Raw genomic sequence first — 22,296 nt, forward strand, 5'->3', positions numbered from 1 at the left:
ATAACAGGGTACATGCAATTAAAATACTAAATGGGAATCCTGTGTAATTCTATTTTTTTTGCCGGGTGTAATAAGGGCGTGGACGACCAGGTCAGGACCAGATAAGAAAAAGTTCACCCCGTGCTGTCTGGTCCACCCAAGATGTCATCACGGTATGCTAATGAGCCGGGGGCCTTTAAGTGCCGGAGCCCAGCAAGCAGACCAGTTAGGAGCTCCAGACGTGGACACACAGGCGGCCACAGAACGGGAACGCGTAGAGGAAAAGCGTCGGTGAGCCGTGAGAGACGCCACACTGCCCGCAAGAAGGTGAGTGTGTGATAGAGAGGAGGGTGCTTTGTGGTCACAGAGCTGTGGGTGCAGGATAGATTTTGTTTTACAGTACACTTTCGTAAAAAAGTATTTTCTTCTGACTGGCATTTGAACGCATTGCTTTCTTCCAAAATAGCATCTTTGCCATCCAATTACCATTTTCACCGGTTGACCTTCACTATTGTGCATCACTAATGAGAGCCGTCTACCTTTTGCCCTGCAGATCACAAGCGCGGCCAGAGCTGGCTGCCAACTGGTTCTGTCTTGTGCCCCGGACAGGATATCATCTTATACTGTAAGTTTATTAAAGAGACACTACAGTATAGATGATGTACTATCCAGGGTCTCATTCCCCCCACAGGCACCATCGGCGCACGCTCTCGCCTAACCGACTGTGGCAGGCTGCAGGCGCCGCAGAGGAGAGGCCGTCAAACCGTTACCATTACTGAGTTTCAGTAATGGTAAGGGTTATACGGCCCTCGCTCAATGTCATCTGGGCCGGAAGGACGAAGAAAGTCGGTGATTGATGTGATGTATGTGAACCTCTGTGAATTGTCTGCATGTGAAATAAATCGTATGGCTCCCAAACAAACGAGTACCTCATTATTTTGGTAAAACAAACATTTAATCAGGGTTTCAGCATTCTAAATATCTATAAGGATTACTTTAATGTGCTGACTGACGTACATCAGCTGTAATATTTTCCCGCAGCAGTTGGCTTGTCTAAGTGGTGATCTCTGCTGCGCAGACGGCTTTATCTAATCACTGGGAAGCAGCCGTTGCAGAGAGCAGGGAGAGCTCGAGGGGCTGACACAGCTTCTGTGAGACATCCGAGGACTCTCGCTTTAGGCCACTAGCTGGTTATTCATCAAGATGCCCCGGATAGAGTAACGCGCCGAGTTAACTCACAGGCAAGTGGGAACGAATCCAATCACCATTATCTGACCCATTTTAGCATCAGGTTAGTGCTCCATTTTGCCATCCATTAGGGAGACAAGTCCGCCCTCGGGGGCAGAGTCGGGCTTTATAAGAGCCAAAAAAGCAAGAGGGAGGAGGAGAGAGAAAGAGAGAGTAAGGGGAGAAGAAAGCAGCGGAACAAAAAGTGATAGTCGCGGGGATGGATGGCCACACTTCAAAGGCAGTGGAGAGGGCTAAAGTGGTGCGGGAGTGTGTGTGTGTGTGTGTGTGTGTGTGTGTGTGTGTGTGTGTGTGTGTGTGTGTGTGGTGGGGGGGGGGGGGGTGGATGGTACATCGGGGGCATTTGAGTGAACATGACTGTGCAGGTCCCGCTAGGCGCGAAGCGCTCGCCAAGTAAAAAAAGCTCTGAGAGCCAAAGATAAACCACCGGCCTTTTCACAGCTCACTAGACCTGCTCATCCATGAGCACACCGTCGAACTTGTGTCAAAACATCCATTTGATGGGAGTCTGTGTCATGATTGTTGCCTAAAATAAATCTTTGCTAAATACATGCCAATAATTTGGTTCTGCAGCTTGTCTGGGCCGCTTTTAATAGGGATATTTTCACCACTTTACAGATATAGATGTGTCAAATTTCAATGTAGTTGGGGCACTCAGCTTATAATCATAAACTATTATAATCATTATAATAGCAGCAATTTACAGGTAATCTCTCAACATAAAAATCTTTAATAACATCTTCTGAGACTGTATGAATGAAGACAGAGGATGCAGAAGTCAACATTTAGAGTTGTTCTAAACAGGTCCATCTCAGTGGGAGGTCTGGGACTGTGGATATGTGCCACCTCATAGCTCTACGATGAGATCTTATCCTTTATTCGACTCTTTGGGTCTGTCCTTTGCAGAGAAAAAAAAAATACGAGAAGAGTCATCTCAAATCACCTCTTCACCATTTAAAGTCCTTCCATCGCTCTTCACTTCCTCAGCTTGACTGTGAGCTTCAGTTTTACTTCCCTCAAGAAGATGCGGCTCAGGTCCTCACCAGCCTCTCGGGCGATGCGCGCTACGATCTGGCCGGCTGTGCCTATCACCATCTTCTGTGAACACGACAAATACATCAGGCACCAGTGAATAGACGGGACCATAGGTTTTATTACCGTTTTTTAAAAAGATTACCATTTTTTAAAAAGATGATATAAAATATTTTCATGAGTCACTGAGGCTTCTGTGTGAGCATCTAAAAGATTACTTTGAGCTCACAAAACAAAAAAGAAACATGTCATTTGAGATTTAGTCAAAACAAACGACTCCATAACGTCATACCAGGAACTATTCATAAAACAGATGAGATTCGATCATCCCCGTGAGTTCTACCCAATCTCCATTTCTGGAGTCACTCCTGTGAAAGAATGGTCTGAGACTCAAACATCTCAGCACCACAGATGTAGCGTTGAATATTCTTTGCCATCAAATATGTATGGTTTAGAAAGTCTGTTCAAATATTTACAAGTTAAAAACACAAGGTAAAAAAAGGAACGTGGAGGAACGGCAAATAAATATTAGAAACCATCAGAGGCTACAGGTGGAGGGAAAGATTTCACTTCCTCCAGTCCCGTGCCTGCCTCAAATCAAACAGGGACATTTCAAACTGTGGTATTTCTTACGGAGTAGTTTTGTTTTTGCCGCATTCGTGTTACACCTGATTTACGAACAGGAGAAAGCATTAATCTGAGTGTCCTGATCATGATAACGTTACAAGACATGCATATCTCAAAAACCCATAAATGTGTGGCGAGCATCTACCATGTGAGTGTCCTTCTTGGCATAAAGTTTCACAGAAATATCCAGCTCGCCGTTTTCTCCATCTTGCCAGAGTTCAATCGACTGAAACGGAGACAGTAAAATATTAAAACTTCTACAAAAGGTCAATAACGTGTCGATCAACGCAGAACAGCAGCTGTTGGCTCAGAGCAGTGACCACCATTACATATCCCAGAGTTCTTTGCATGCGTATTAAAGATGTCTGACTGGGATGGCCAAGTGTTTCGCATTTCTATATACGTTAGTTTGTCACAAAACTAATCAAGACTGTGCTACGGTTTGACTTGATGGTGTGATTCGACACCTTTAGATGCTTGAAACATGATCATTAACATGCAGAGAGCAATAAAAATACAAAAAATAAAAATAGCACAAGTGTAGCAGGTGGAGGCTGATGCCAAAAGCAGCATTAAAGAGCATGTCGAGTGAAAGTGAGTATGAAGGGCATTAAATAAACCGCAGAGTCAGTGAGATGTGATGGGTGTCGTCAGTGAGCTGTCAGCTTATCATCACGCCTGACTTACAGAGTGTCCTCGCAAATAAAAATAAACTGGTTCACCTGTGTCATTGAATAGGGCACTTCCTGGGGCAGACACTCCAGCAGCTTCTCTCTGATGATGTTGGTGCAGACCTCCTCTGGACTCTGATCGGTCAGGACCTCGCTGTGGTACTGCCACGGTCCCGGTTTGGCCCCAACCATAAAGTATTTCTATGGCGGCAAGATTGAAAAAAGCACGGTTATTGCCATCCAATAAAAACTAAACCGATACAAAATAAAAATGAGACTGGAATAAATACATCCAGTAAAACTAACAAACACTTTTCTCTGCTGTGACCATAGCCTATAACGTGTACCTTCAGCGTCTCCACGTCCTCTCTGTCCACAGCGGAGAGCATGAAGATGTCCTTGAAGTGAGGCCAGCCCTGCTGGCTCTTCAGCGCCTTCAGCTGCTCTTTGCTCAGTACAGAGTTCGGCTCGGCGCCGCTCTCGAGCCCTGCGCCGCCGCCGTCCTCGTCGTCGAGCGGCGACCCCGAATCCCTCTCCGGCCTCTTTTCAGCCCATGGAGGCTTGATCACCGGCCTGACGCGCATTCTGCGTCCGTTCACCACTCCGCATGTCAGCTTGGCCGTGATGTCCAGCAGCCGGTCCTTGGCCTTGACCTGGTCCACCTGAGAAACAGAGGAGCATCGGTGAAGACACCTGTCAGCAGTCAGGGGAATGTTGGGAAATGTTCAAGTCTGGTGATCATCTATACTATCAACAGATCCGACAAAAAGACCAAAAGCAACAATAAATAAATAAACTAACGTGGGCACAGTAGTTTATTTTGACTTGATTTCACATGCACCGTCCTGCTGCTGTAAATACTCACTAGACTAGAGCACCAAATTGATTCATCTGCACCTGAAAATAGTCCCCAATGAATCCACTATTCTCTCCTGTTTAAGTAACGTTTACTGAAAGCTACAGCGCCCAGCTGTTTTATGAAATTATTTAGCCTTCTGAAAAAACAAAACAATACATCCATGACCCTTTAATTAAGATGTACGTCTTCAGCAGCATTGAATGGGCCTGCATCATTCTGGTGAAGAATACCTTATTGAGCACCAGGACTGCAGGGATGTCAGGGTGCTGGGCCAGGCATTTGAGCACCTCGAAGTCCAGCCTGCTGCACATCCATCTGTCCACCACATCCACCAAGACCACCACTGGGAATGGACACAGTTTCATTCATAAGCCCTTGAAACTCGGCGCTATATTTCCCTTTTAACGTTAAATCTGTCATTGAAATTACAACATACTTAGGTCGGCTTCTTTGACCGTGTTCCAGGGATCCAAAAGCAAAGTCTTCTCCAGCTGGTGTCTGTGGAAACAGAGGGTCCATCCATATATTACACCGTATAATAACACTGCGTATAGACTGCAGACTTTGACATATGACAAAAATCTAAAAAAAGACAGGCACCTTTTGACCTTTGATACAGTGGTGAGACCAGGAGTGTCCAGTAAAATCTACAAAAAAAAGCACTCATATGTATCAACATTTGTTTTTTTAGAAGGTATCATAACAGAAGACATATGAGAAGGCTCTTACTATCTGCGTATCTTCCTCTGTGAGGACACCCAGGGCTCGTGACCGCGTCGTGTGCACTTTCTGGGACACAGCAAACACCTTTAAGAAATAATCATTGGCTTTACAAAGTGACCTCCGCCTCCTCTCTCGCCACCTCAGTGAGACAGATACATTAAAAAGGTGTGCAGGTTTAAGAGAGGGACAACACCTTTCTGCCAAGGAGCTGATTGGACAATGTGGACTTCCCGGCATTTGGGGCGCCAATTATGGCCACTTTCAAAACCTTTGAGTTGTCCGGCTGATCTGGATGTCTCAGCAACAAAGACAATTGTTCAGCTGAAAACACACAAACAAAATGAATCATTAGAGAGACAATACGAGTAAAGATAGCAGCAGTAAAAAACAAACAAACTAGAACATCAGATTTGTGGCAGGGTGACGTCGGCAGAATTTGATCAGATGCGTCTGGGGATGTAAATCTCTGAGGCAGTAGTCTGATTACCGCTGTCCGGCGGAACCGAGGCTGGAAGGCGATAAAGGCTCCCGTCTGCCTCGGCTGCTTTGCCTTTCATCAGTCTGTTGAGAAATGCCTCTGATGTAATAAAACAGGCGGGAGTGAAGATAAATCCGGTCCTCCCTCCTCGGCTGCAGGCAGCGTTTCCTGTAAAGACATCAACATCTCTATCACTTCGCTGCCAGCGGCGCTGCAGGGTGGCTGATTCATTGCGCTTTGCATCATTTGGATGCAAAATAATGCATTCAGATGGAGCTCCTCGTAATCTCGTTCATTAAATTCATTACAGAAGCCTCAGAAAGATCGTGCAGATGGTGTAGTCCTTTGGGAACCACAGAAACGTATAACTGTTAAATGCTTTACACTGTTTTAAACAAAAATGACAAGTCTGCTCATTGCTATAGAGCCATAAAGTATGGTTTTATTATCAGTAACGATAGTTCAAACTACGGCTGAAGTGATTAGTCAATTAATCGATGAGCAGAAAATTAGCATTTTAATAACTGTAACAGAAATTTACCAAGAAAAAATGTCAAAAACGTGCTGGTTTGATGTATAAATGTGAGGATTTGCTACTTTTCTCTATTTCATATTATTGTAAATCACATAAAGGTTAAATGTCACTACGATTTGGACTGTCTTCAAGATATTTGAGGACATCACCTTCTTGTGATGGAGGGTTTTAGAAAAAAATTATAAAATCTGCAACAAATGCAGGGATGTGTTATTGGCCTGCATGTGAGCCTGCAAAAAACCTTTAAAGACATAAACAAAAAAAACACTGCCTATGCAGCTCATTATTCTTTACATTACTACCATCTTACTCCTTCTCCCTCAGAGAAACACAGACTGGGACTGTTGGATACAAGCCGTCTCACACTTAACCGCATAAGTCCATCCTGTGTCGCGTTCAGTGGAGGTTTCAGGGTTACACATCACACGTTAAGCTCAGATGCAAGGTGAGCACAGAGGGACTCTCTTTCAACAGATGAATGTAAAACAACAACAACAACAACCTTCTGGTGTCAAACCCTGCACATACATCAGTGTGCACAGTGACGCTCAGACATGCAAGTGAAGTAGCAATAAACTCATTTATAAACACATTTTTGAGTGGGGGGGGGGGGCTTTAAATATTACCTGTGTAAATATATACTTTTCAAATTGAAAACTTTTTCACCTCCCCTGTTGTCATTATCATTCCATTCATGTACTGTGCTTGTACCACAGACTGTGCACACTGCACTCTGCATGTCGCTCTACTCCCTCAGTTGAAGGTCACATTTTTTTTTAAATGTACATCCCATGCTCCATCTCTTGAAAAGCAGCCCTACACATTCCTTTGCTAAGTGAATGCCATTAAATGAGTTTGTGTTGGGACTGACCCGCCGTGAGGAGCCATGACGCACTTTCCTGTCGAGGATACGCGACGGTGACCAGTCTGGAGGAAACGGAGGAGTCTCTGAGGAACCGGGCGCAAACTCTGAGAGCCATTTGGGCTTCGACAAGCAGCTTCTGTTTTCAGAGGACGTGACAGGTCCCGTCGTCTCAGAGGTGAGCCGCTTGTTTACGTTCACGTTGCCTACCGGGCGGAACCATGTTGTTTTGACCAAAGAGGAAACGACTTCCGCTATGAAGAGCGTCCTCGCGGAGGTTTGGGTGGAGGCTACACCGCCCCCTGGCGACCGATATGATAGATAGATAGATAGATAGATAGATAGATACTAACTTTATTGATCCCGCGAGGGGAAATTATTTTGTTACAAGCAGCAATAGGTTACAGAGCAACAATAGGTCACAGGTAAAAAATCTTAATATTATATAAAAAGAAAAATACAACAAAAATACACATGTGTATTTTTCTTGTATTTTTCTTTTTCTTTCATATGTGAACTAAATGATGCTCCTCCTCCTGTGTGCAGTCTGTTACAACTATACGACTCACACACGTCGTAAGTGCTGCTCCTCAAAACTATTGAGGTAGAATATCAATTAGACCATCAACTACTCTTAGTTTTGTCATTGAAATGTTTGATGCGACTTGACGTAAGCTACTTATGCTACATGTAGCCTACATGTTGATAATATCTAACTCCCATGACTCAATCAATATAAATGAGGACAAAGGTAGACCATTCAATTTAAAAGAAACTAACTGCTACAGGTCTTGAAGCCGTTTTGACATGCAAAATAATTACACCTGTATTTGTACTTTTACATGTACATTAACATGTTTTTGTTCCAGCAAACCCTCTGTAACTCCCAGAATACACCTGGGGCCCCAGTTTGGGAACCACCTGTCTACAGCAGGTAGGATCTATTCAGCCAGTGGCAACTCCAAATCAGCTCATCACGGTGCACAAACACATCATGCCCACATGAGCAACACAAGAATTTAAAAATTGATGAGCGTGCTCAAAAGGATCTTTCGACTGGGGTGCTATTTTCTGGATGACTTCGTGAGGGATGGTGCGCCTATGACAACAAATCAGATTACACCGTGCAGACTTTTTTTCCTGTCCCTTCTTGTCCCCTGAGTACACAGAGCAGAGCTCATCCCCGAAGGGTGCTTGAAGCGCAGTGGTGACAGTGTTGTTGAGGATATATCGAACATGCACGCTCAGAGCAGTGTGCCAGTCTGAAGAGAACAACACAGCATGCTCTCGCACCCTACGGCTCCTCGGCGCTAATTCATGGTGACAAGCTGATATAATGACTTGATAACCATGAAGTCTGTAAGGTTAATCATCACACTAAAAGGACATCGTTTTGCATATTGATTGATTACTGTAACATGTTGTTTTCATTCTGTGTGGCAAAGCCAGGCAGAGCAGATGTCTCCCCGCAGTCCATCAAATGCGCCGGCTGTTAGTCCTCGAGGACTTGCTCAGGGCGGAACAAACACCTCCACTGGGGAGGATGATGAAGGATATCAGGTAGCTCACAATCTGTCATCATCTAACTCTAAAAGCTCGGCAGCAATAGAAGGGCAACACAAAAATGGAGCTTTTAGCAGACACTTACTGCCGAATTCCAATTGAACCAGAAACCAAAAAGGATATTTGAGGATCAGTAATGTTTGAACTTTCTCTCTATCTGCCTCCCTCCCACTCTCTCTCCCTCTCAAATTCATTCAAGGCCTTTTTCCACCTCCGGGCTTTCCTCACATGGCCATTTCACGTGGGAGTGTATCAGAGTTCTTTCTATGACTGCATTAACTTTGGCCTTCAGAAAGAGCTCTCTCTCTCTCTCTCTCTCTCTCTCTCTCTCTCTCTCTCTCTCTCTCTCTCTCTCTCTCTCTCTATACACACACAAAAAAAAGACAAAAAGGCTTCGCCTGCAGACCATTTAATCATAAGCTGTAGCGCACTTTGCCATCTGAAGTGCACTTGCCAATGAGATTCAGCATGGTGTGATGGAAAGCCTCCCTCTGCTGCTCCAATTCAGTGGGCTGTTGATTCCTAATCAATCTTGTTTTTCTGTAATTCGAACAGAACACTCTGTATTGATGGGGGGGATAGGTCAAATCGCCCTGAATATGCAGAATTTCCCCTGCAGGTGATGTCAGACTTTCTGCCACATCAGCCCGTGCTCTGGCAGCATCTCTTGTTGACTTGCTAAGAACACGTGCTGGGATTAGACATGCCATAACTGGCAGCTTCTGCATTAATAGGAAGATCTGGCTGCTCGTGTGGAATAACAAAGTTCATATAATACGTGCGTGCCATGGGGCATGTTAAAAGGAAGCAAAAAAAACAACAAAATCTGTCGGTGCGTCTGAGCATCCATCGCTCCATCACCACTGATTGCTGAGAGAGACGTGATTCTGCACAGCTGGCTGTCTGTGAACGCTCCTGAACTTCTTTCATGCTGAGGAGTCCAACGCAGATATGGGGCTATTTGCAAAGGCTCCCCGCAGATTAATGAGTGGATGGATGAATCTCCAACACTTGATGAATAAGAAAGCGCTGAGATTTCACTGTTACTTCTTACGCGATGCCCCGAAGGTCCCCCCAAGGTCCCTCGATCCGGCAATCACTGCTCCATTTGTCTGCGTTTTAAAAAGAGGTGATTTAGCTCCCAAACTACCCATATAGGTCACGCTGATGCTCTGATTGTACAATCTCTCGCTCCGTGGGGGAGATAGGGGGGGGGGGGGGGGGGGGGAGCAAAAAACTTTTATTCATTCTAGACTTGCAATCGATGGGACTTGTCTGTGAAGAGGATCAATAGTGCCTCTCTTTGAAATCATCAATCACGTCAGTGGCGAATTTAAAAAGCGTAATTAGGAACAGCGTCCTTAAACATCCTGTATTGACGTCTTCTTTGGTATGGAGAAAGACACCATTCTGCATCATTAACTTTGTATTATTGCGTGATGGAGCCTGCTGCTGCTACTTCCCCACCTGCTGAACTCGGAGCGCCACGTGTGATTGGGCTTTCACACCAAATTCTCCCCTCTTTCACTTGCTGATGGGGGAAGTGAAGCTTGCATGCCGAAATTGGCTGGAGTATTGTAATAAGCCCGGTCCGTACTGGAACCCGGGCCTCCTCAATGCTTTGTATCAGACATATTTGCAGGAGTTGAGCGTGTGTAATTTTCCCTCTAATCATCTTATTTGATTACTTTTGTGCAGGTTCCAGCCTGACATGACAGGACTCGGTCGAGGGCACACGTTCTCCAGCATTCCCATGACTTGCCACAATGTTCACTGTCGTCCATCTGTCTCTCTCTGGTAATAAAATGGCATCAATACTGTGGAGAGGGCAGGTGGGTGGTTGTAATGGAGTAATTTATTTTGGTTGTCACAGAAATATAAGTGTTTGATTAGGGAGCCATACACATCAGGCTGCACAAATAGAACCTTTCATCAAATCACAAAGCATGTGACACTATTGACCGCGGAGTCTTCTCTCTGTTTTTTTTTTATCTTTCACACACAAGATTCATAACACAATATGTGCAGAGCGCACCGATGCAAAAATGCAAGGTTGATACATGCTCAAGGCAAATCTTGTGCCGGATGAGTGTTACATTTGGGCCAGTAAAACGAAATGAACAAGATGTATGTCTTAATGCTAGAAAGACTGATCATCATCATTAAATGACTGACTGCATTAGAGATTTGTGACATCCATTTGGTGGCTCCTCAGATGGGTGTTTTTTTTCCAACCACGGAATTTAAAATATCTGTTTCCCTAAATTATGTCTTCGTATTTTGACTGATTTGGGTTTCATGTTATGGTAGGCAACATTTGACTTATTGCTCAAAATGTAGTATCAACAACTGAACTATGGGAGATTCCAGGGCAAAATATCAGATCACCAACATCAAAACTCCAATCAATCAACTTAATTAATCAATGCCAAGGTGCATTGATGCTGCTCTGGAGGCTTGTGATGCCCAGTACCTTAAGACATGCTTAGTTATTTTTTTCCTAAAACATGTCAGCCCACAAAGTGCAACAACAAGACAATTGCTAATTGTTAAAAGAAATAATAATTGTAGAATATATCCGAGATTTAGGTGTCTCGAAATTGTACTTTTGTCTTAATATATTAAGTTACTTTCCATCATTGGTCATACTATATGTAAAGCTAATTTAGCATCATAACAGCCCATGAAAGGATCATTATTACTATAATTTTAAATGTACAAATATTGAAATATGAATACTTTCAATGATTTACATGTACTTTCATATCTTACAGTCGGCACAATGATTTAACATGATATTTTCACCTTCCGCTTGGCCAACGTCCTACAAATACTTAGGCGTCCAATTAAACTTCCCGCTGACTGTCCCTTTAAACCTCTCGGCCGTCCTGCGCAGCGCACGGCGCAGTCTGGACCAGTCCCAGTTGCTGCGCATGCGCCGGAAGTTGCTGCCGCAGACAGCAGCAGCAGCAGTGATTCGGCAGCGCAGGGGAACGGGAGAAAATCTGTCCGTTTTAAACCATGGCGACGTACTAAGCGATGCCTTTCGCAGAGGTAAACGGAGAGTAAGTAGTTGTATCTCGATAACACGGCGGCTGCCTGACACTGTGTGACATCCTCTGGAATAGTGGCATAAATATTAGGGAGGCTAGAGAAGGCAACAATGGGACTGTGTGTGTTTCTGACTGGCTAGGTTAGCTAGCCAGGAGCCAGTCAGCTGGCACACTGACTGACTGGCATCATGCAGGTTTATAGCTACTGAACTGCTCCCCTGTACTGTCTGTATACCTACTGTATAGACTGTCTTTTATGAGACGAACATATTCTATTCAGGCACTAAAGGAGCCATACATTCTTGGTCAAAGCTGGTTTTAACTGAATGAAACTGGGCTTGTGTAGTTAGTTGAGCAGTCTAGCTAGTTGTTTTGTTTTTGCATACGATAACAACCAGGGAGGATTAAGCAGACCTCAATTTGCCTGCCAAATCATCACCATGATTATATATTTTTATCACTGTGATTTTCGCGAACATGATTAGTTTTGTGCCACCTCTCGAGACAAGACAAGTTCCTTTCCTGGTAGAAGCAGGGATGAAGTTTGAAGTGTGGTTATCTTGTGCTTTTTTAAAGTATTGTATAGCCGTCTCTCTAAGTTATCTCCCACTGCTAGTATCCCATAGTCTCATTAGGACATGCATGCATGTATACACTAATGTCGTCCTCCCTCGTGATCCAGATGTTGTGCACGGTCCTTTGCTCGCGGCGCGTCTGCAAATAGCGCGTCTGAACGTAACGAGTGGGAGGAAAGTGTTTCCCACCTTGCGAAGGCAAGTGTTAAAGGTGATAACAAAAGGTTGACGTCACCGGGCTCATCCTGATCCTGCCGCACAACCTCGACCACTGAGGAGAGGTGGAGGAGGAGTGCAGGAGGAGTAGTTTCAGAGGAGGAGAGCACCTTTCTCTTTTTTTGTTCAGTTGCCATAACGTCTAATGGTTCGTGTCTGGAAGGAAAAGGTCTATCTCTGATCAAATTTCTGGTAACCTAAGGGCACACTTAACTAATGGGATCCTATCGATGTTTCTCCCCCTCCAAAGCCTGATCTGCACACGGCGGAATGTTAATGTTGCCACAGCCTGTCCGTGTTGTCTTTGGGCTGCTCCCGAGTCTGGCTTTATTGTTTGTAGTCGGTCCATAATGTCATGGAGCTTGACGGATAGGATTTTTTTTTTTAAACGCAGTAAAGCAACACTCCTGCGATTGACTGGACTATGGAAGTGATTGGGTTTACTCTGCACATGGTAAGAGGATAGAACTGTAAAATGTCAAGAGATGAAAAAAACAAAAAACTGTTTAGTCTACATTTGCATGATGATTTTTAAAGTTGAATAAATCCGTCGTTATTATGTTGCCCTTTACGTGTTTCCTTAATGACAGCAGGGAGGATGTGCTCAGTGGTGTCCTGTGCTTACCCAAACAAGAGCCTCACATTACTTGCCCAAAAGTGCAGTTTTGCATTGTAGCTCTCATCCCCAACGTTTTCCAAAGAGCAGATAATTAAATTTCAGACCTTGTTGTCTGGGAAACTCGGGCCCCTAGACTCCCTGCAATTATCGTGTAGAAGGAACCCTTTTTGCATCGGGGTGCTATGTTTCCCAGCCCAATGAAGATTAATTAGGTCTTAAAAACAAATGACTGCAAGGCCTCTCCCCATCTGTAAAAATGCAGGTCGCCTCTAACGACGGCGATGACACATACCTGGAAGCATGACAGTGAAACGCTTCAAAGTTAGAGATATGGGGACGCAATAAGGCTCGGCTTACAACAGCACATATATAGATTTGGCAGCCGTTTCCAGCGTAGAAGTGAACGTTTGACTTGGATTTCTGTGTGTGCTCATGAACATGCGTACGATTTCTGTCTGATTTATGTGTTTTGGCTCTTGCTTATTAAGGCAGCAGATGAGCCTGAACGTTTGTACATGTCACGCTGGTCAGCATTGTAGAAAATTACAGCGTTCTGCCAAATTGAAATACCACTTGAATGCATGTGCTAATTAGATCTCTGCGTGGCTTTTCAAAGTGTCTCTCCTCCCTCTGCCCGCCAGGCTTGTGCTGACTCTTTCACCTGTCACCGCAAACCCTCAGTCTTCTCTGAGAGCCTGCTGACGGGAAAGCAAGACGCTTTGTTTTTTGTCAGCCAACCCCTTGACAAATATATTGGGACGTATTGATTACACTGTGGGCAGAGGAGGGGTAATTTCCTCTAAAATACTTACGTAGCATCTTGGCTGCTATAGCTTCTCGGTCTACAGATGCCTGTAGACGAGGTTAAACCATTGCAGAAAAAAAAAGTGTACACACACCTATGTGTTTAAGCGTACTTGGGTGGACGCTTTAAACTAGAGTTCAGTGTGAATGTAGTACGCACACCCACGCAGTCCTCTAGATACTAATCTCACTCTATAACTTTCTTCATGTAAGCAAAAGGCAAAGCAGATATTAGTGAGTGATGATTGGTTTTCACGGAGCAAAAGCAATCGTTCCGAGCACCTTGCGCTGAATCCCGGATGTTCTGCGTTGCTGAAGGTTCTCCACGTGGCAGCCAAATCATCTGATTCCCAACATCAGGCCAGTCTCAGACAGACAGCAGCAATAAGAGGATAACATCAAAGCGCTGCTTCATTTCTCTGAGATTTCCGAGCATGACTGTGAATAACAGATCACAAGGTACAAGAACTTGAGCAGCTTTTTTTATGGTTCATCTGTTGTTGGGGTTCGCAGGGAACTCATTAAAACACATTGATTAGTGACGGCCCTGTTTCTGTGATTGTTGACTGTGGAACGCTTCGACTAACCAGCGTGTTCCTTGATGCAACGGTTTCCTGCACTGGAATGAGCCACTTGGCTGATGCTCGCTTTGGTTTATTCAAAGCCAGTCATTTGAATGTTGCATTTTAGAGACGCTACTTGAATTGGAAATGTGTGACGGTACCTCTCTCTTTTCATTTTCCAGCGGGGGCCTGTGTATGTTAAATCTCTTGCAGGTGTTGCCGGTGAATATTATGTGCACAGCCGATTTTTATTCTCCTCACCCCGGTAGCTTTAGATGGGCAGCATTTGTTGAATATCAACCATTTGCTAAATGAGGCTGACCCCCCTGTCCCTGCCAGCAGGGCAGAGATTTCCCAGGTAGCAATAATGTGCCAGCCGGCTCCAACTTTCAGTCCTCCATCCACCAGGGCAGCTGTCAGCCCGTGCTCTGCCACCCACTCAGCCACCCACAAACTTGGAGAGGCGCTCTGCGAGGTCACCCGATGTCTTCCCAGCTGTATGAGTCCGTTTCCAGACAGAAGCCAGATGTTTGGTAGCCTTTTGTGTGAAAGTCAGGCGACTCTGTGTGAGGGTGAAACGCGGGTCGCGCTGGCAGTAAAGAACTGCGGGCACATGATGCATCCAGATCAGGTGTTTGGGACATCACGGGCAACTTGTGGATACGTCTGAGACCGAGGGACTGACCTGAAGGGCTCAGGCTGCGGGTCAGCTGCTGCTTGGTATTCAGTTTAGTTCACATGGGATTGATTTATGTTGTGCCAAGTGACTACAGGCGATCGACCTGATTCAAAGATACACTTTGTATCTTTGTTTGTTGTGTGTGTGTGTGTGTGTGTGTGTGTGTGTGTGTGTGTGTGTGTGTGTGTGTGTGTGTGTGTGTGTGTGTGTGTGTGTGTGTGTGTGTGTGTGTTTTTTAGCATGGATTTGCATGTTAGCCGGCTCCTGCTGGGTAGTTTGTGTAATCAGCGAAACCTAAGGCTTTAGGCCAGGGAGTGCTGCAACCTGACGTTCCAAACGCCAAAAGACCAAAGGGCTTTCTGAGATTGTTGTGTCTTCAGCCTGAGGGCAATCGGGGAAGAATCTGAGCCTCGCGAGGACATTCAAGGCAAAAGCAGCGGTCGTGGCAGCAGGAGGAGCAAGGCTTGGTCTAGGACAGCGTCTGTCTGAGACGACAGGGTTGTTTATCCGACTCCCATCTCGCAGGAACAGCAGAGGAGCGGGACAGATACTGCTATCTGTTTATGGCACAAGATAAGGCCGCCTCAATCGGATCACTGACCCTCCGCTGACACTCTCCACCCGCAATACCAACCCTGTGTAATAAGAGGTTGCCAGGCGAGTCCCATATCACCCCTGAGTAATCCTAATAGGTGCCATTAGCATGTCCGCGGTTTATTGCCGCGATTTTCCAACGTTCATGCCAACTGTACATATCAGGGCATCATTAGCCACCGCCAGAGAGGCTCAGAGTGTGACCCGGCGTGCGGGGTCAAAGAGAATGCCACAACAAAGCGCCAGCGAAGCTGTAGGGAATAGCAAGTGGAGGGGATCGAGGGAGAGCGAGCTCAAAGTGTCATATTTGGTGCAGACATTAGATAAGGCTAAGCTACCAGAGGATTATAGAGGGAGGAGATGTAAAATGCTGTTAGCTAATTGGGCTTTATTTTTAATATTTCAGAGGGTTCATTATGATCTGAATTGGTGATGGATTTCAGCTCCGACTGTAGTCTTTGAGGGTCTTTTTTGGAACAGGCTTCACAACCTGAATAATAGCAGTATCATTTTTTTGTTAATGCCGTGTCATTGAACATGGGGTATAGTGCGTTTAGAGGAATGCCACTTTCGATTACCAGATTTTTAATCACGTTAGATAGTTGCATTTCATAATTCTTGCCTAATTGTGAGCTACCTCACATTCTCTCTCTTCAACAAGAATACAAGAATATAATGCAAGTCACGTATTTGAGGTATTTAAAAATCCCAGTTTAAAAAAAAAAAATTGTGTTTTTTTGCTCTTTGTAACCTTTGTCAAGACACAATAACCTGAAGGGCGGACTTTGGGTATCATACAGTTATATTCCCCAGAATGACAAAGCAGTGAGTGTATCTGAAGCCCTGACAAAGCGGTTGATGCTCGGAGGCTTGCTTTGTGGAGAGCGTTGCTGGGGAGAGAGAGAGAATGAGGCCGAGGCGAGCGGTCAAAGCGCGGCACTTTGCCGTGACCCTCCTCGGTTTATCGCGGCCTGCACCGCTCCTCCAGGCCTCCAGTGTGTGGGCGCGTTTTTCTCTTCCGCGTGCGTGCGGGCACACTGGAGATCGAGCTGCGCTCAGAATGGGGCCCTTTTATAACCTCTTAACCCTCCGGTCCTGTTTGCAGCCATTGTTGGCCGCGCTGAATGGTATCTCCGTGCCTTGAAAAGTAACCAGATGACATTCTTCCTGTTGTTCAAAAGGGCCCAGGGTTGTGTTGTGAAAGGCGACTGAAAGGATAGGCGAAGACTGTGACCTTCAGAGGCTAATCTCTGGCATGTCATTCAGTGCCTGTTTGAGGCAAACGCAGACCTTTCTCCCTGATAGCAATGTACCAAGTCAAACACGGCAGAAATTCCTATTCGATTTTCAACAGTTACATGCCAAAAAACAGTCAAGTGAGTTTCTTTTTTTCATGGAGGCTCCAGTATTAAGGAACCAGGGGGTGTTTTGCAGTGAACTGAATCATTATTCCAGACGGGCCGTGTGTCTGACACCTACATTGTCCAAACAGTCTCTCCAGCCTGTGAGTGAGCCCTCTGTACACAGACCTGTGGCATCAGCAGTGCTGCATGCTGAAATACCGCCGGTGCTGTGAAGGCAGCGGGGATGAAATGCACTTAGCGAGACAGTAAACATCGGCGCGGCCCTCCGACTAGCTCGCGTTGTTTATGTCTCCTCCTCTCTGGTGTGTTTGCTGTCTTCAGCTGGCTAGCATTTCCTGGAATGTGCAGAGATGCAGTTGTTGCTCTGCGGGGGGGGGGGGGGGGGGGAATTCATAGTTCATAGTTCACCTCTGTGGTTGGATTCAATCAATCGGACAGCAGTCATGTTATTCTCCTGAGCTAGAGGACCACACTTGACATGACTTGTCATGTGTGCATTGAGATTATCTTAACAGGATTGTTATTTTGAAGATTGGTATTAAATGCTATTAAAGCTTTGACCCACAACTGTTATATTTCTGCCGCCACATACAGATTATCAGCCTTCACGGCATAATACAGTGTAGCTACCCAGTTGTAGAGTTTTTTTCTTCAACATAGTGACTCTCAAAACCCCCTTAACCAGATGCTCTTAGTCTACACTGAGAAGAAGTCTTTAACCATTAATGTGTTCAAGGGGATTTGCTTTTCAGCACGTTAGAATGCACTTTACTGGCATTGAGCCGTCTTTGTGCCCGTCTAAATGATCCCTGAGAGCCGGTCTTTGAGTGAGAACAAAGTTTTCTCCCTGCGACCCGTGAATAGCACTCCTGCTTCCTGTGTTCGCACTGTGCCACCTGTATGGGGTTAAGATTGGGGTCAGACCTTTTGCAGGAGTCTGTTGTCTGAGGGCCCCCTTTTTTTTTCATGAGCCAGTTGTGCTGGAGACTGACGTGAAAAAGGAAAAGCTGTCAGGTTTTAAAGGGCCTCTTTTGTCGGACATCTTTCAATGATAAATGATTGGCACATCTCCTGCCATTTCCCCCTTTTGTTTTGCCGCCGTTGAGCACGACAGCAAATGGTGAAATTGACCATAATGTGTGACGTTTGGCACCAGTCAGAAAATATCCCCAGAAGTAGTGTATCAGAAGGTGATGGAGCTAGAGATGGAGACGGGCAGAGGAAGAAGGGTGGGGGGCCACGGTTTGACAGGCGTACTTAAAAGTGTGTAAAGAGTCCTGAGGCCGGTCATGTTGCTGTGTGACAGGGAAGCATTCGTCTTGCTGCATATCTGACGTCCCAGGGTCTCATTGCGAGGGTCTGCCTGAGCTGCGTGTCGGCTTTCTGTAATGAATAGCCAGTAGCCCCCCCTCAACCCCCATCAAGGGACCAGGTGCTGTTTGGATCTGCTCTGGCATGGAAAGACAGATGCGCAGATCCGCCGGTGGTGGGTTTTACTGTTATCGGGATAAAACTCACAGATGTCACCAACATCTCCCCCGCTCTGCGCTGACCCTAGAACCAAAGAACCAAAGATGCTTTATCACGACGGTGTATTTTTAGCGGCGTGCAGATGACGGATTGTTGGGCGAAAGATGCGGTTCATTTCGTCCACAGCGTGTCGAGCGCCATTGTGCTCGTGTCCTGTGCTGTTTAGCAGGGCTAGCAGGCCCTGACAGATTGCCATCCGGATGGGGAGATTTACCCAGCCAGCACCGCCAATGGCACTGACACCATCATTAGGCTTTGATCAGCTGCAGTCTGCAAGTGGAAGGAGAGAGAGTAATATTCTTGATCTAATTACTAGGAGACATTTCAGGCAGCGTAATGTGCGATTTAACCTTTTGTCTGAGGCTATTAACGGAAGCTGGGTTAATCTTCCCTGCAACCTCTTTTCCACACAGGGGAGAGTGCCTTTAAATTTCCCTTTTCCCGTGGAGCTGGTAAAATCCTAAACGTCGCTAGTCGGTGCGGTATGCTGGCACACAAAGGCTTTCTGCTTGAAATCTCTCAAGGCAATAGTTCTCTACCTTTGAATGTTACCAACAGCTGGACTCATGTGCTTTATGCATTTGGAGAATTGCAAGTAGAACAAAAAAAAAGCTGTCCTTTTGACTTCTGTATGCTTCCTCCGAATGGATTCTTTCGCAGCCCCCCTTTGTTTCTCTCTCTCTTGCTCTCTCTCTCTCTCTCTCTCTCTCTCTCTCTCTCTCTCTCTCTCATTCTTTTTCTTTCTCTCCCTCACCACCCACACACACTGCAGCATGATGAGTGCAGGAGACTTGATTGAACAAATAGATCGCAAAGTGCAATTTGGGGGTTTGGGTTAATCAGTCAAACATAGTGAAACAATTCTTTGGACATGAGGGGATTAGTCTTGCCCGCGCTGAGCTCATCAGAGCCCATTCTCCCCAGCGCCGGCCGGGCTTTTAGGGCCAAGGGCCACGGCCTCACTGGCTCCATGGAGAACCACGCACACGCACCCCTCAGCATGCTCCATTGCCTCTGAATGCCCCACCACTCTACTCTCCCTTTTGTTACAGAGTACAATTGGAATGATGGATTAGCAAATTAAATGCAGACCTTTCTATTCATGGCCACCCTTGCTCAAAGTCTCATTCACTGGATCTATCGCAAACCTACTTTAACCCGGTGACCAGGTTCACTGCGTGTCCTTAAATTCCTTCAGAAGACTGTCTTTTGCCCTTAAATGCATTCTTAAAAAGCGGCTCCACTACAACTTTCCGCAACATAAGGGCTCTCAGTATCTTGTTTTTACAGGGATGGCTTCCTGCACATTTTCTTGCCCTTTCATTCTGAGTGCTGATCACTCTGATAGGAAGTGGCCCCGGCTATGATGATGTGTTGGCAAGCTCGGGGGCCCGGCTGCAGCCTGGGCCGAGCCTGCTCTAAATTACCTGTGTCATTGTCTCCTCCATGTTCCCCAGGGCACAGTGCTGACCTGCCTGACCCACGGTCCATTTCTTTTGTGCTGCCTTTTATCTTTTTTTCAAATACCATCATCATTTTTTTTATCAGTTTGAATGCGTTGTTTTCAATTGGCGTTCACTCACTTATATGATTTGGTTTTGCAGTGGCTACTATGAAGTAGTATGAAGTATTTGTTCTGTTATTTACTTACTTTGTTCTATCACTGTTTTTTTAACCTGTAGCACCTCGTTGTTTCTGGCGCTGCTATCTTTGAATCAAAATGTCACATTCACAGCATCTCTGCTCATATGATGTAACTAGTGCTGGAGCCATTAGTCGGATAGAGCTGCTGTTGGTAAGTTGTAAAAATAACTTTTTATCATATTTGCTCAAACTGTCATTGTATCCTGACAGTAGTACATGATGAATGAGATCCTGTTTTTTTTGCATTGCCTATTTCTCATCTCCAATGTGTCCAGAAACACAGTGAACAGTTTAGCTGTAAAATGAGAGCGTTTGTTTGCTCCTGCCGGTGGGCGGTGCTTGCTTTTAGCTTGCCTATTTTCAACATGGCGGCTGGGTAACAAACTCTATACTTTATGTAGGATATAGGGACAGTTTGAGCAAATTTGATAAAAAAAGTTATTTTTTATAAAAGCTGCCAACTGCAGATTAGTTGTTCGACAGAAAAAACCCAGCAACAATTTGAATAATTGATTATTTGTGGAAGTAGTTTTTTTCTCATAAAAACTGGTTGCAGCTCCTTAACTGTGAGGATTAGCTGCTTTTCTCAGAGTTTTGGACTGTTGGTCAGCAGTTGTGACAGACTCAAGTATTTGGTCAATTTTGCACTTAAAAAAAGATATTTACCAGCCCTAAATATTCAGCATCCATCTTACAAAGGACTCTTCTTACCTCACACTTTTCCTGTCAGTGCAGCTCTAGTTTAATTCTGTATTTCAAAGTTCAGTAACCCAGGTTCCATTTTTTTTTTCTTCTGTTTCCCGCCATCAGATAACAGAGGCCCTGCTATCTCCCCCCCCTCTCTCTGCCCCAATTTCCCCCCCCCAGTGCAGTGTGAGTGCTGTGCTCTGTAGAGACCCCAATTAGCAGGACTAGCAGGCCTCCTGAAGGTCACCCCCAGAGCTTTGGTGTGAGAACAGAGGAGGGCCAGGCCGGTCAGGAGCAGCAGAGTGATGGGGATCTCAGCTGGACCCTGGAGCTCTTCGACACAATAACCAACACTTTCTTAATGGCAGTTTGCATATTCTCTATTTTGCATCTCACGGTGTTGGCAAAAAGTGGCTCTACATATTTTTTTGCTAAAGGTCAAGTGTTCTCGGCGGACTGCCGTAGTATTCTGTGACCATATCTGAGAGATCCATTTGTCATTAGCTCCAAAGTCCCCTACTTCATCAGCCCGTGTCTGGTGTCTGCTATCTCGGGCCTGATTGATGGCTCTGTCCTTATTGCGGGGGAACGAGGGTCGATGGCAAAAAATTTGCTGCTGGGTGCATTAATGCTGAGCTCAATGGCGTAGACCTTTGAGCATGCCTCATCAGTCTTGAATCATTGGACGGCCGCAGGAGATCTGAGATGAGCGGGCATGATGCAAGAACGCAAGAGAGAGTGAGCGATGGGGAAAAGGAGTTTTATCATCTGGGCTAACTCTATTACTCATACCACTCTATCTCACTGGGACAGGCCAGAGGGAAATCTAGATAGAGTTAACTATTTGGGCAAAACTTAGACAAAATGTAGAACTATTTAGCTCCTACATTTGGTCACTTTGACATCCCAAACATATCAGAAATCAGTAATTGAATCATCGGAAATCGTGCCGCGGTTGTTGCGTGACATTTGGTTTGTTTGCTTTGGGATTGATTTTAAACACAGTACCTGTGTAGGAGTAAAAACAAAATCCTGGTCCATGACAACACCAGTAACACACCGACTGTAAGTGCAGGCTCACAGTCAGACAGACAGACAGGCTCACAGTCAGACAGACGGACGGAGGGTCCTGCAGGCCAGATGTTCCCTCGCAGACACAGAGGTGAGATGTTTGCCTGGCTCACCAGCTGGCTGCCCAGTGTCACCGAGCCAGTGTCTGCTGGGGGAAGAACTGGGGGCAGAGAGCCTCTCGCATATATACGCAGGAGAAGGAAGGAGAGACCACAAATGTCTTGTGTGTCACAAAGGGCGAAAGGAGCCCGTCTCACACAAGCCTGTCTCTGGTGGGGGGAAAAAAGACGTCTTTCATTCCTCGGCTGGTCTGTAGGTGC

At 45.6% G+C, this 22,296-nt stretch overlaps 2 protein-coding genes across 5 annotated transcripts in view; one reads left to right on the forward strand and one right to left on the reverse strand.

Annotated features, from left to right (window-relative positions):
* Positions 1-1,787: 1,787 nt before the first annotated feature.
* On the reverse strand, positions 1,788-7,247 carry eral1 (Era-like 12S mitochondrial rRNA chaperone 1). 2 transcript variants are annotated; one of them, XM_068729520.1, is made up of 11 exons: positions 7,024-7,247; positions 5,627-5,785; positions 5,333-5,460; positions 5,146-5,223; positions 5,017-5,063; positions 4,853-4,914; positions 4,647-4,759; positions 3,905-4,219; positions 3,609-3,758; positions 3,032-3,112; positions 1,788-2,322 (listed from the first exon to the last, which is right to left on the reverse strand). In XM_068729520.1, exons 1-11 carry the CDS (start codon positions 7,130-7,132, stop codon positions 2,203-2,205), a joined length of 1,362 nt encoding a protein of 453 aa, XP_068585621.1. In that variant the 5' UTR covers positions 7,133-7,247; the 3' UTR covers positions 1,788-2,202. The 2 variants fall into 2 exon arrangements, with proteins under 2 accessions (XP_068585621.1, XP_068585620.1); XM_068729519.1 differs by having other exon boundaries at positions 1,788-2,325.
* Positions 7,248-11,541: 4,294 nt separating this feature from the next.
* fam222ba (family with sequence similarity 222 member Ba) overlaps positions 11,542-22,296 on the forward strand; it is a 28,924-nt gene continuing 18,169 nt past the window's right edge. Inside the window, exon 1 of one of the 3 annotated variants that reach the window (XM_068729431.1) lies at positions 11,542-11,631. The gene's annotated coding sequence lies outside the window, so the exon portion shown is untranslated. Of the gene's footprint in view, positions 11,643-12,567; positions 12,876-22,296 lie in introns of those variants that run through there. The other 2 variants (XM_068729430.1, XM_068729432.1) reach the window with 2 other exon arrangements.

This window comes from Cebidichthys violaceus, unplaced genomic scaffold (genome assembly GCF_023349555.1).
Source record: "Cebidichthys violaceus isolate CVI_PGR_0920_01 unplaced genomic scaffold, fCebVio1.0.p SCAF_46, whole genome shotgun sequence".
Classification (NCBI taxonomy): domain Eukaryota; kingdom Metazoa; phylum Chordata; class Actinopteri; order Perciformes; family Stichaeidae; genus Cebidichthys; species Cebidichthys violaceus.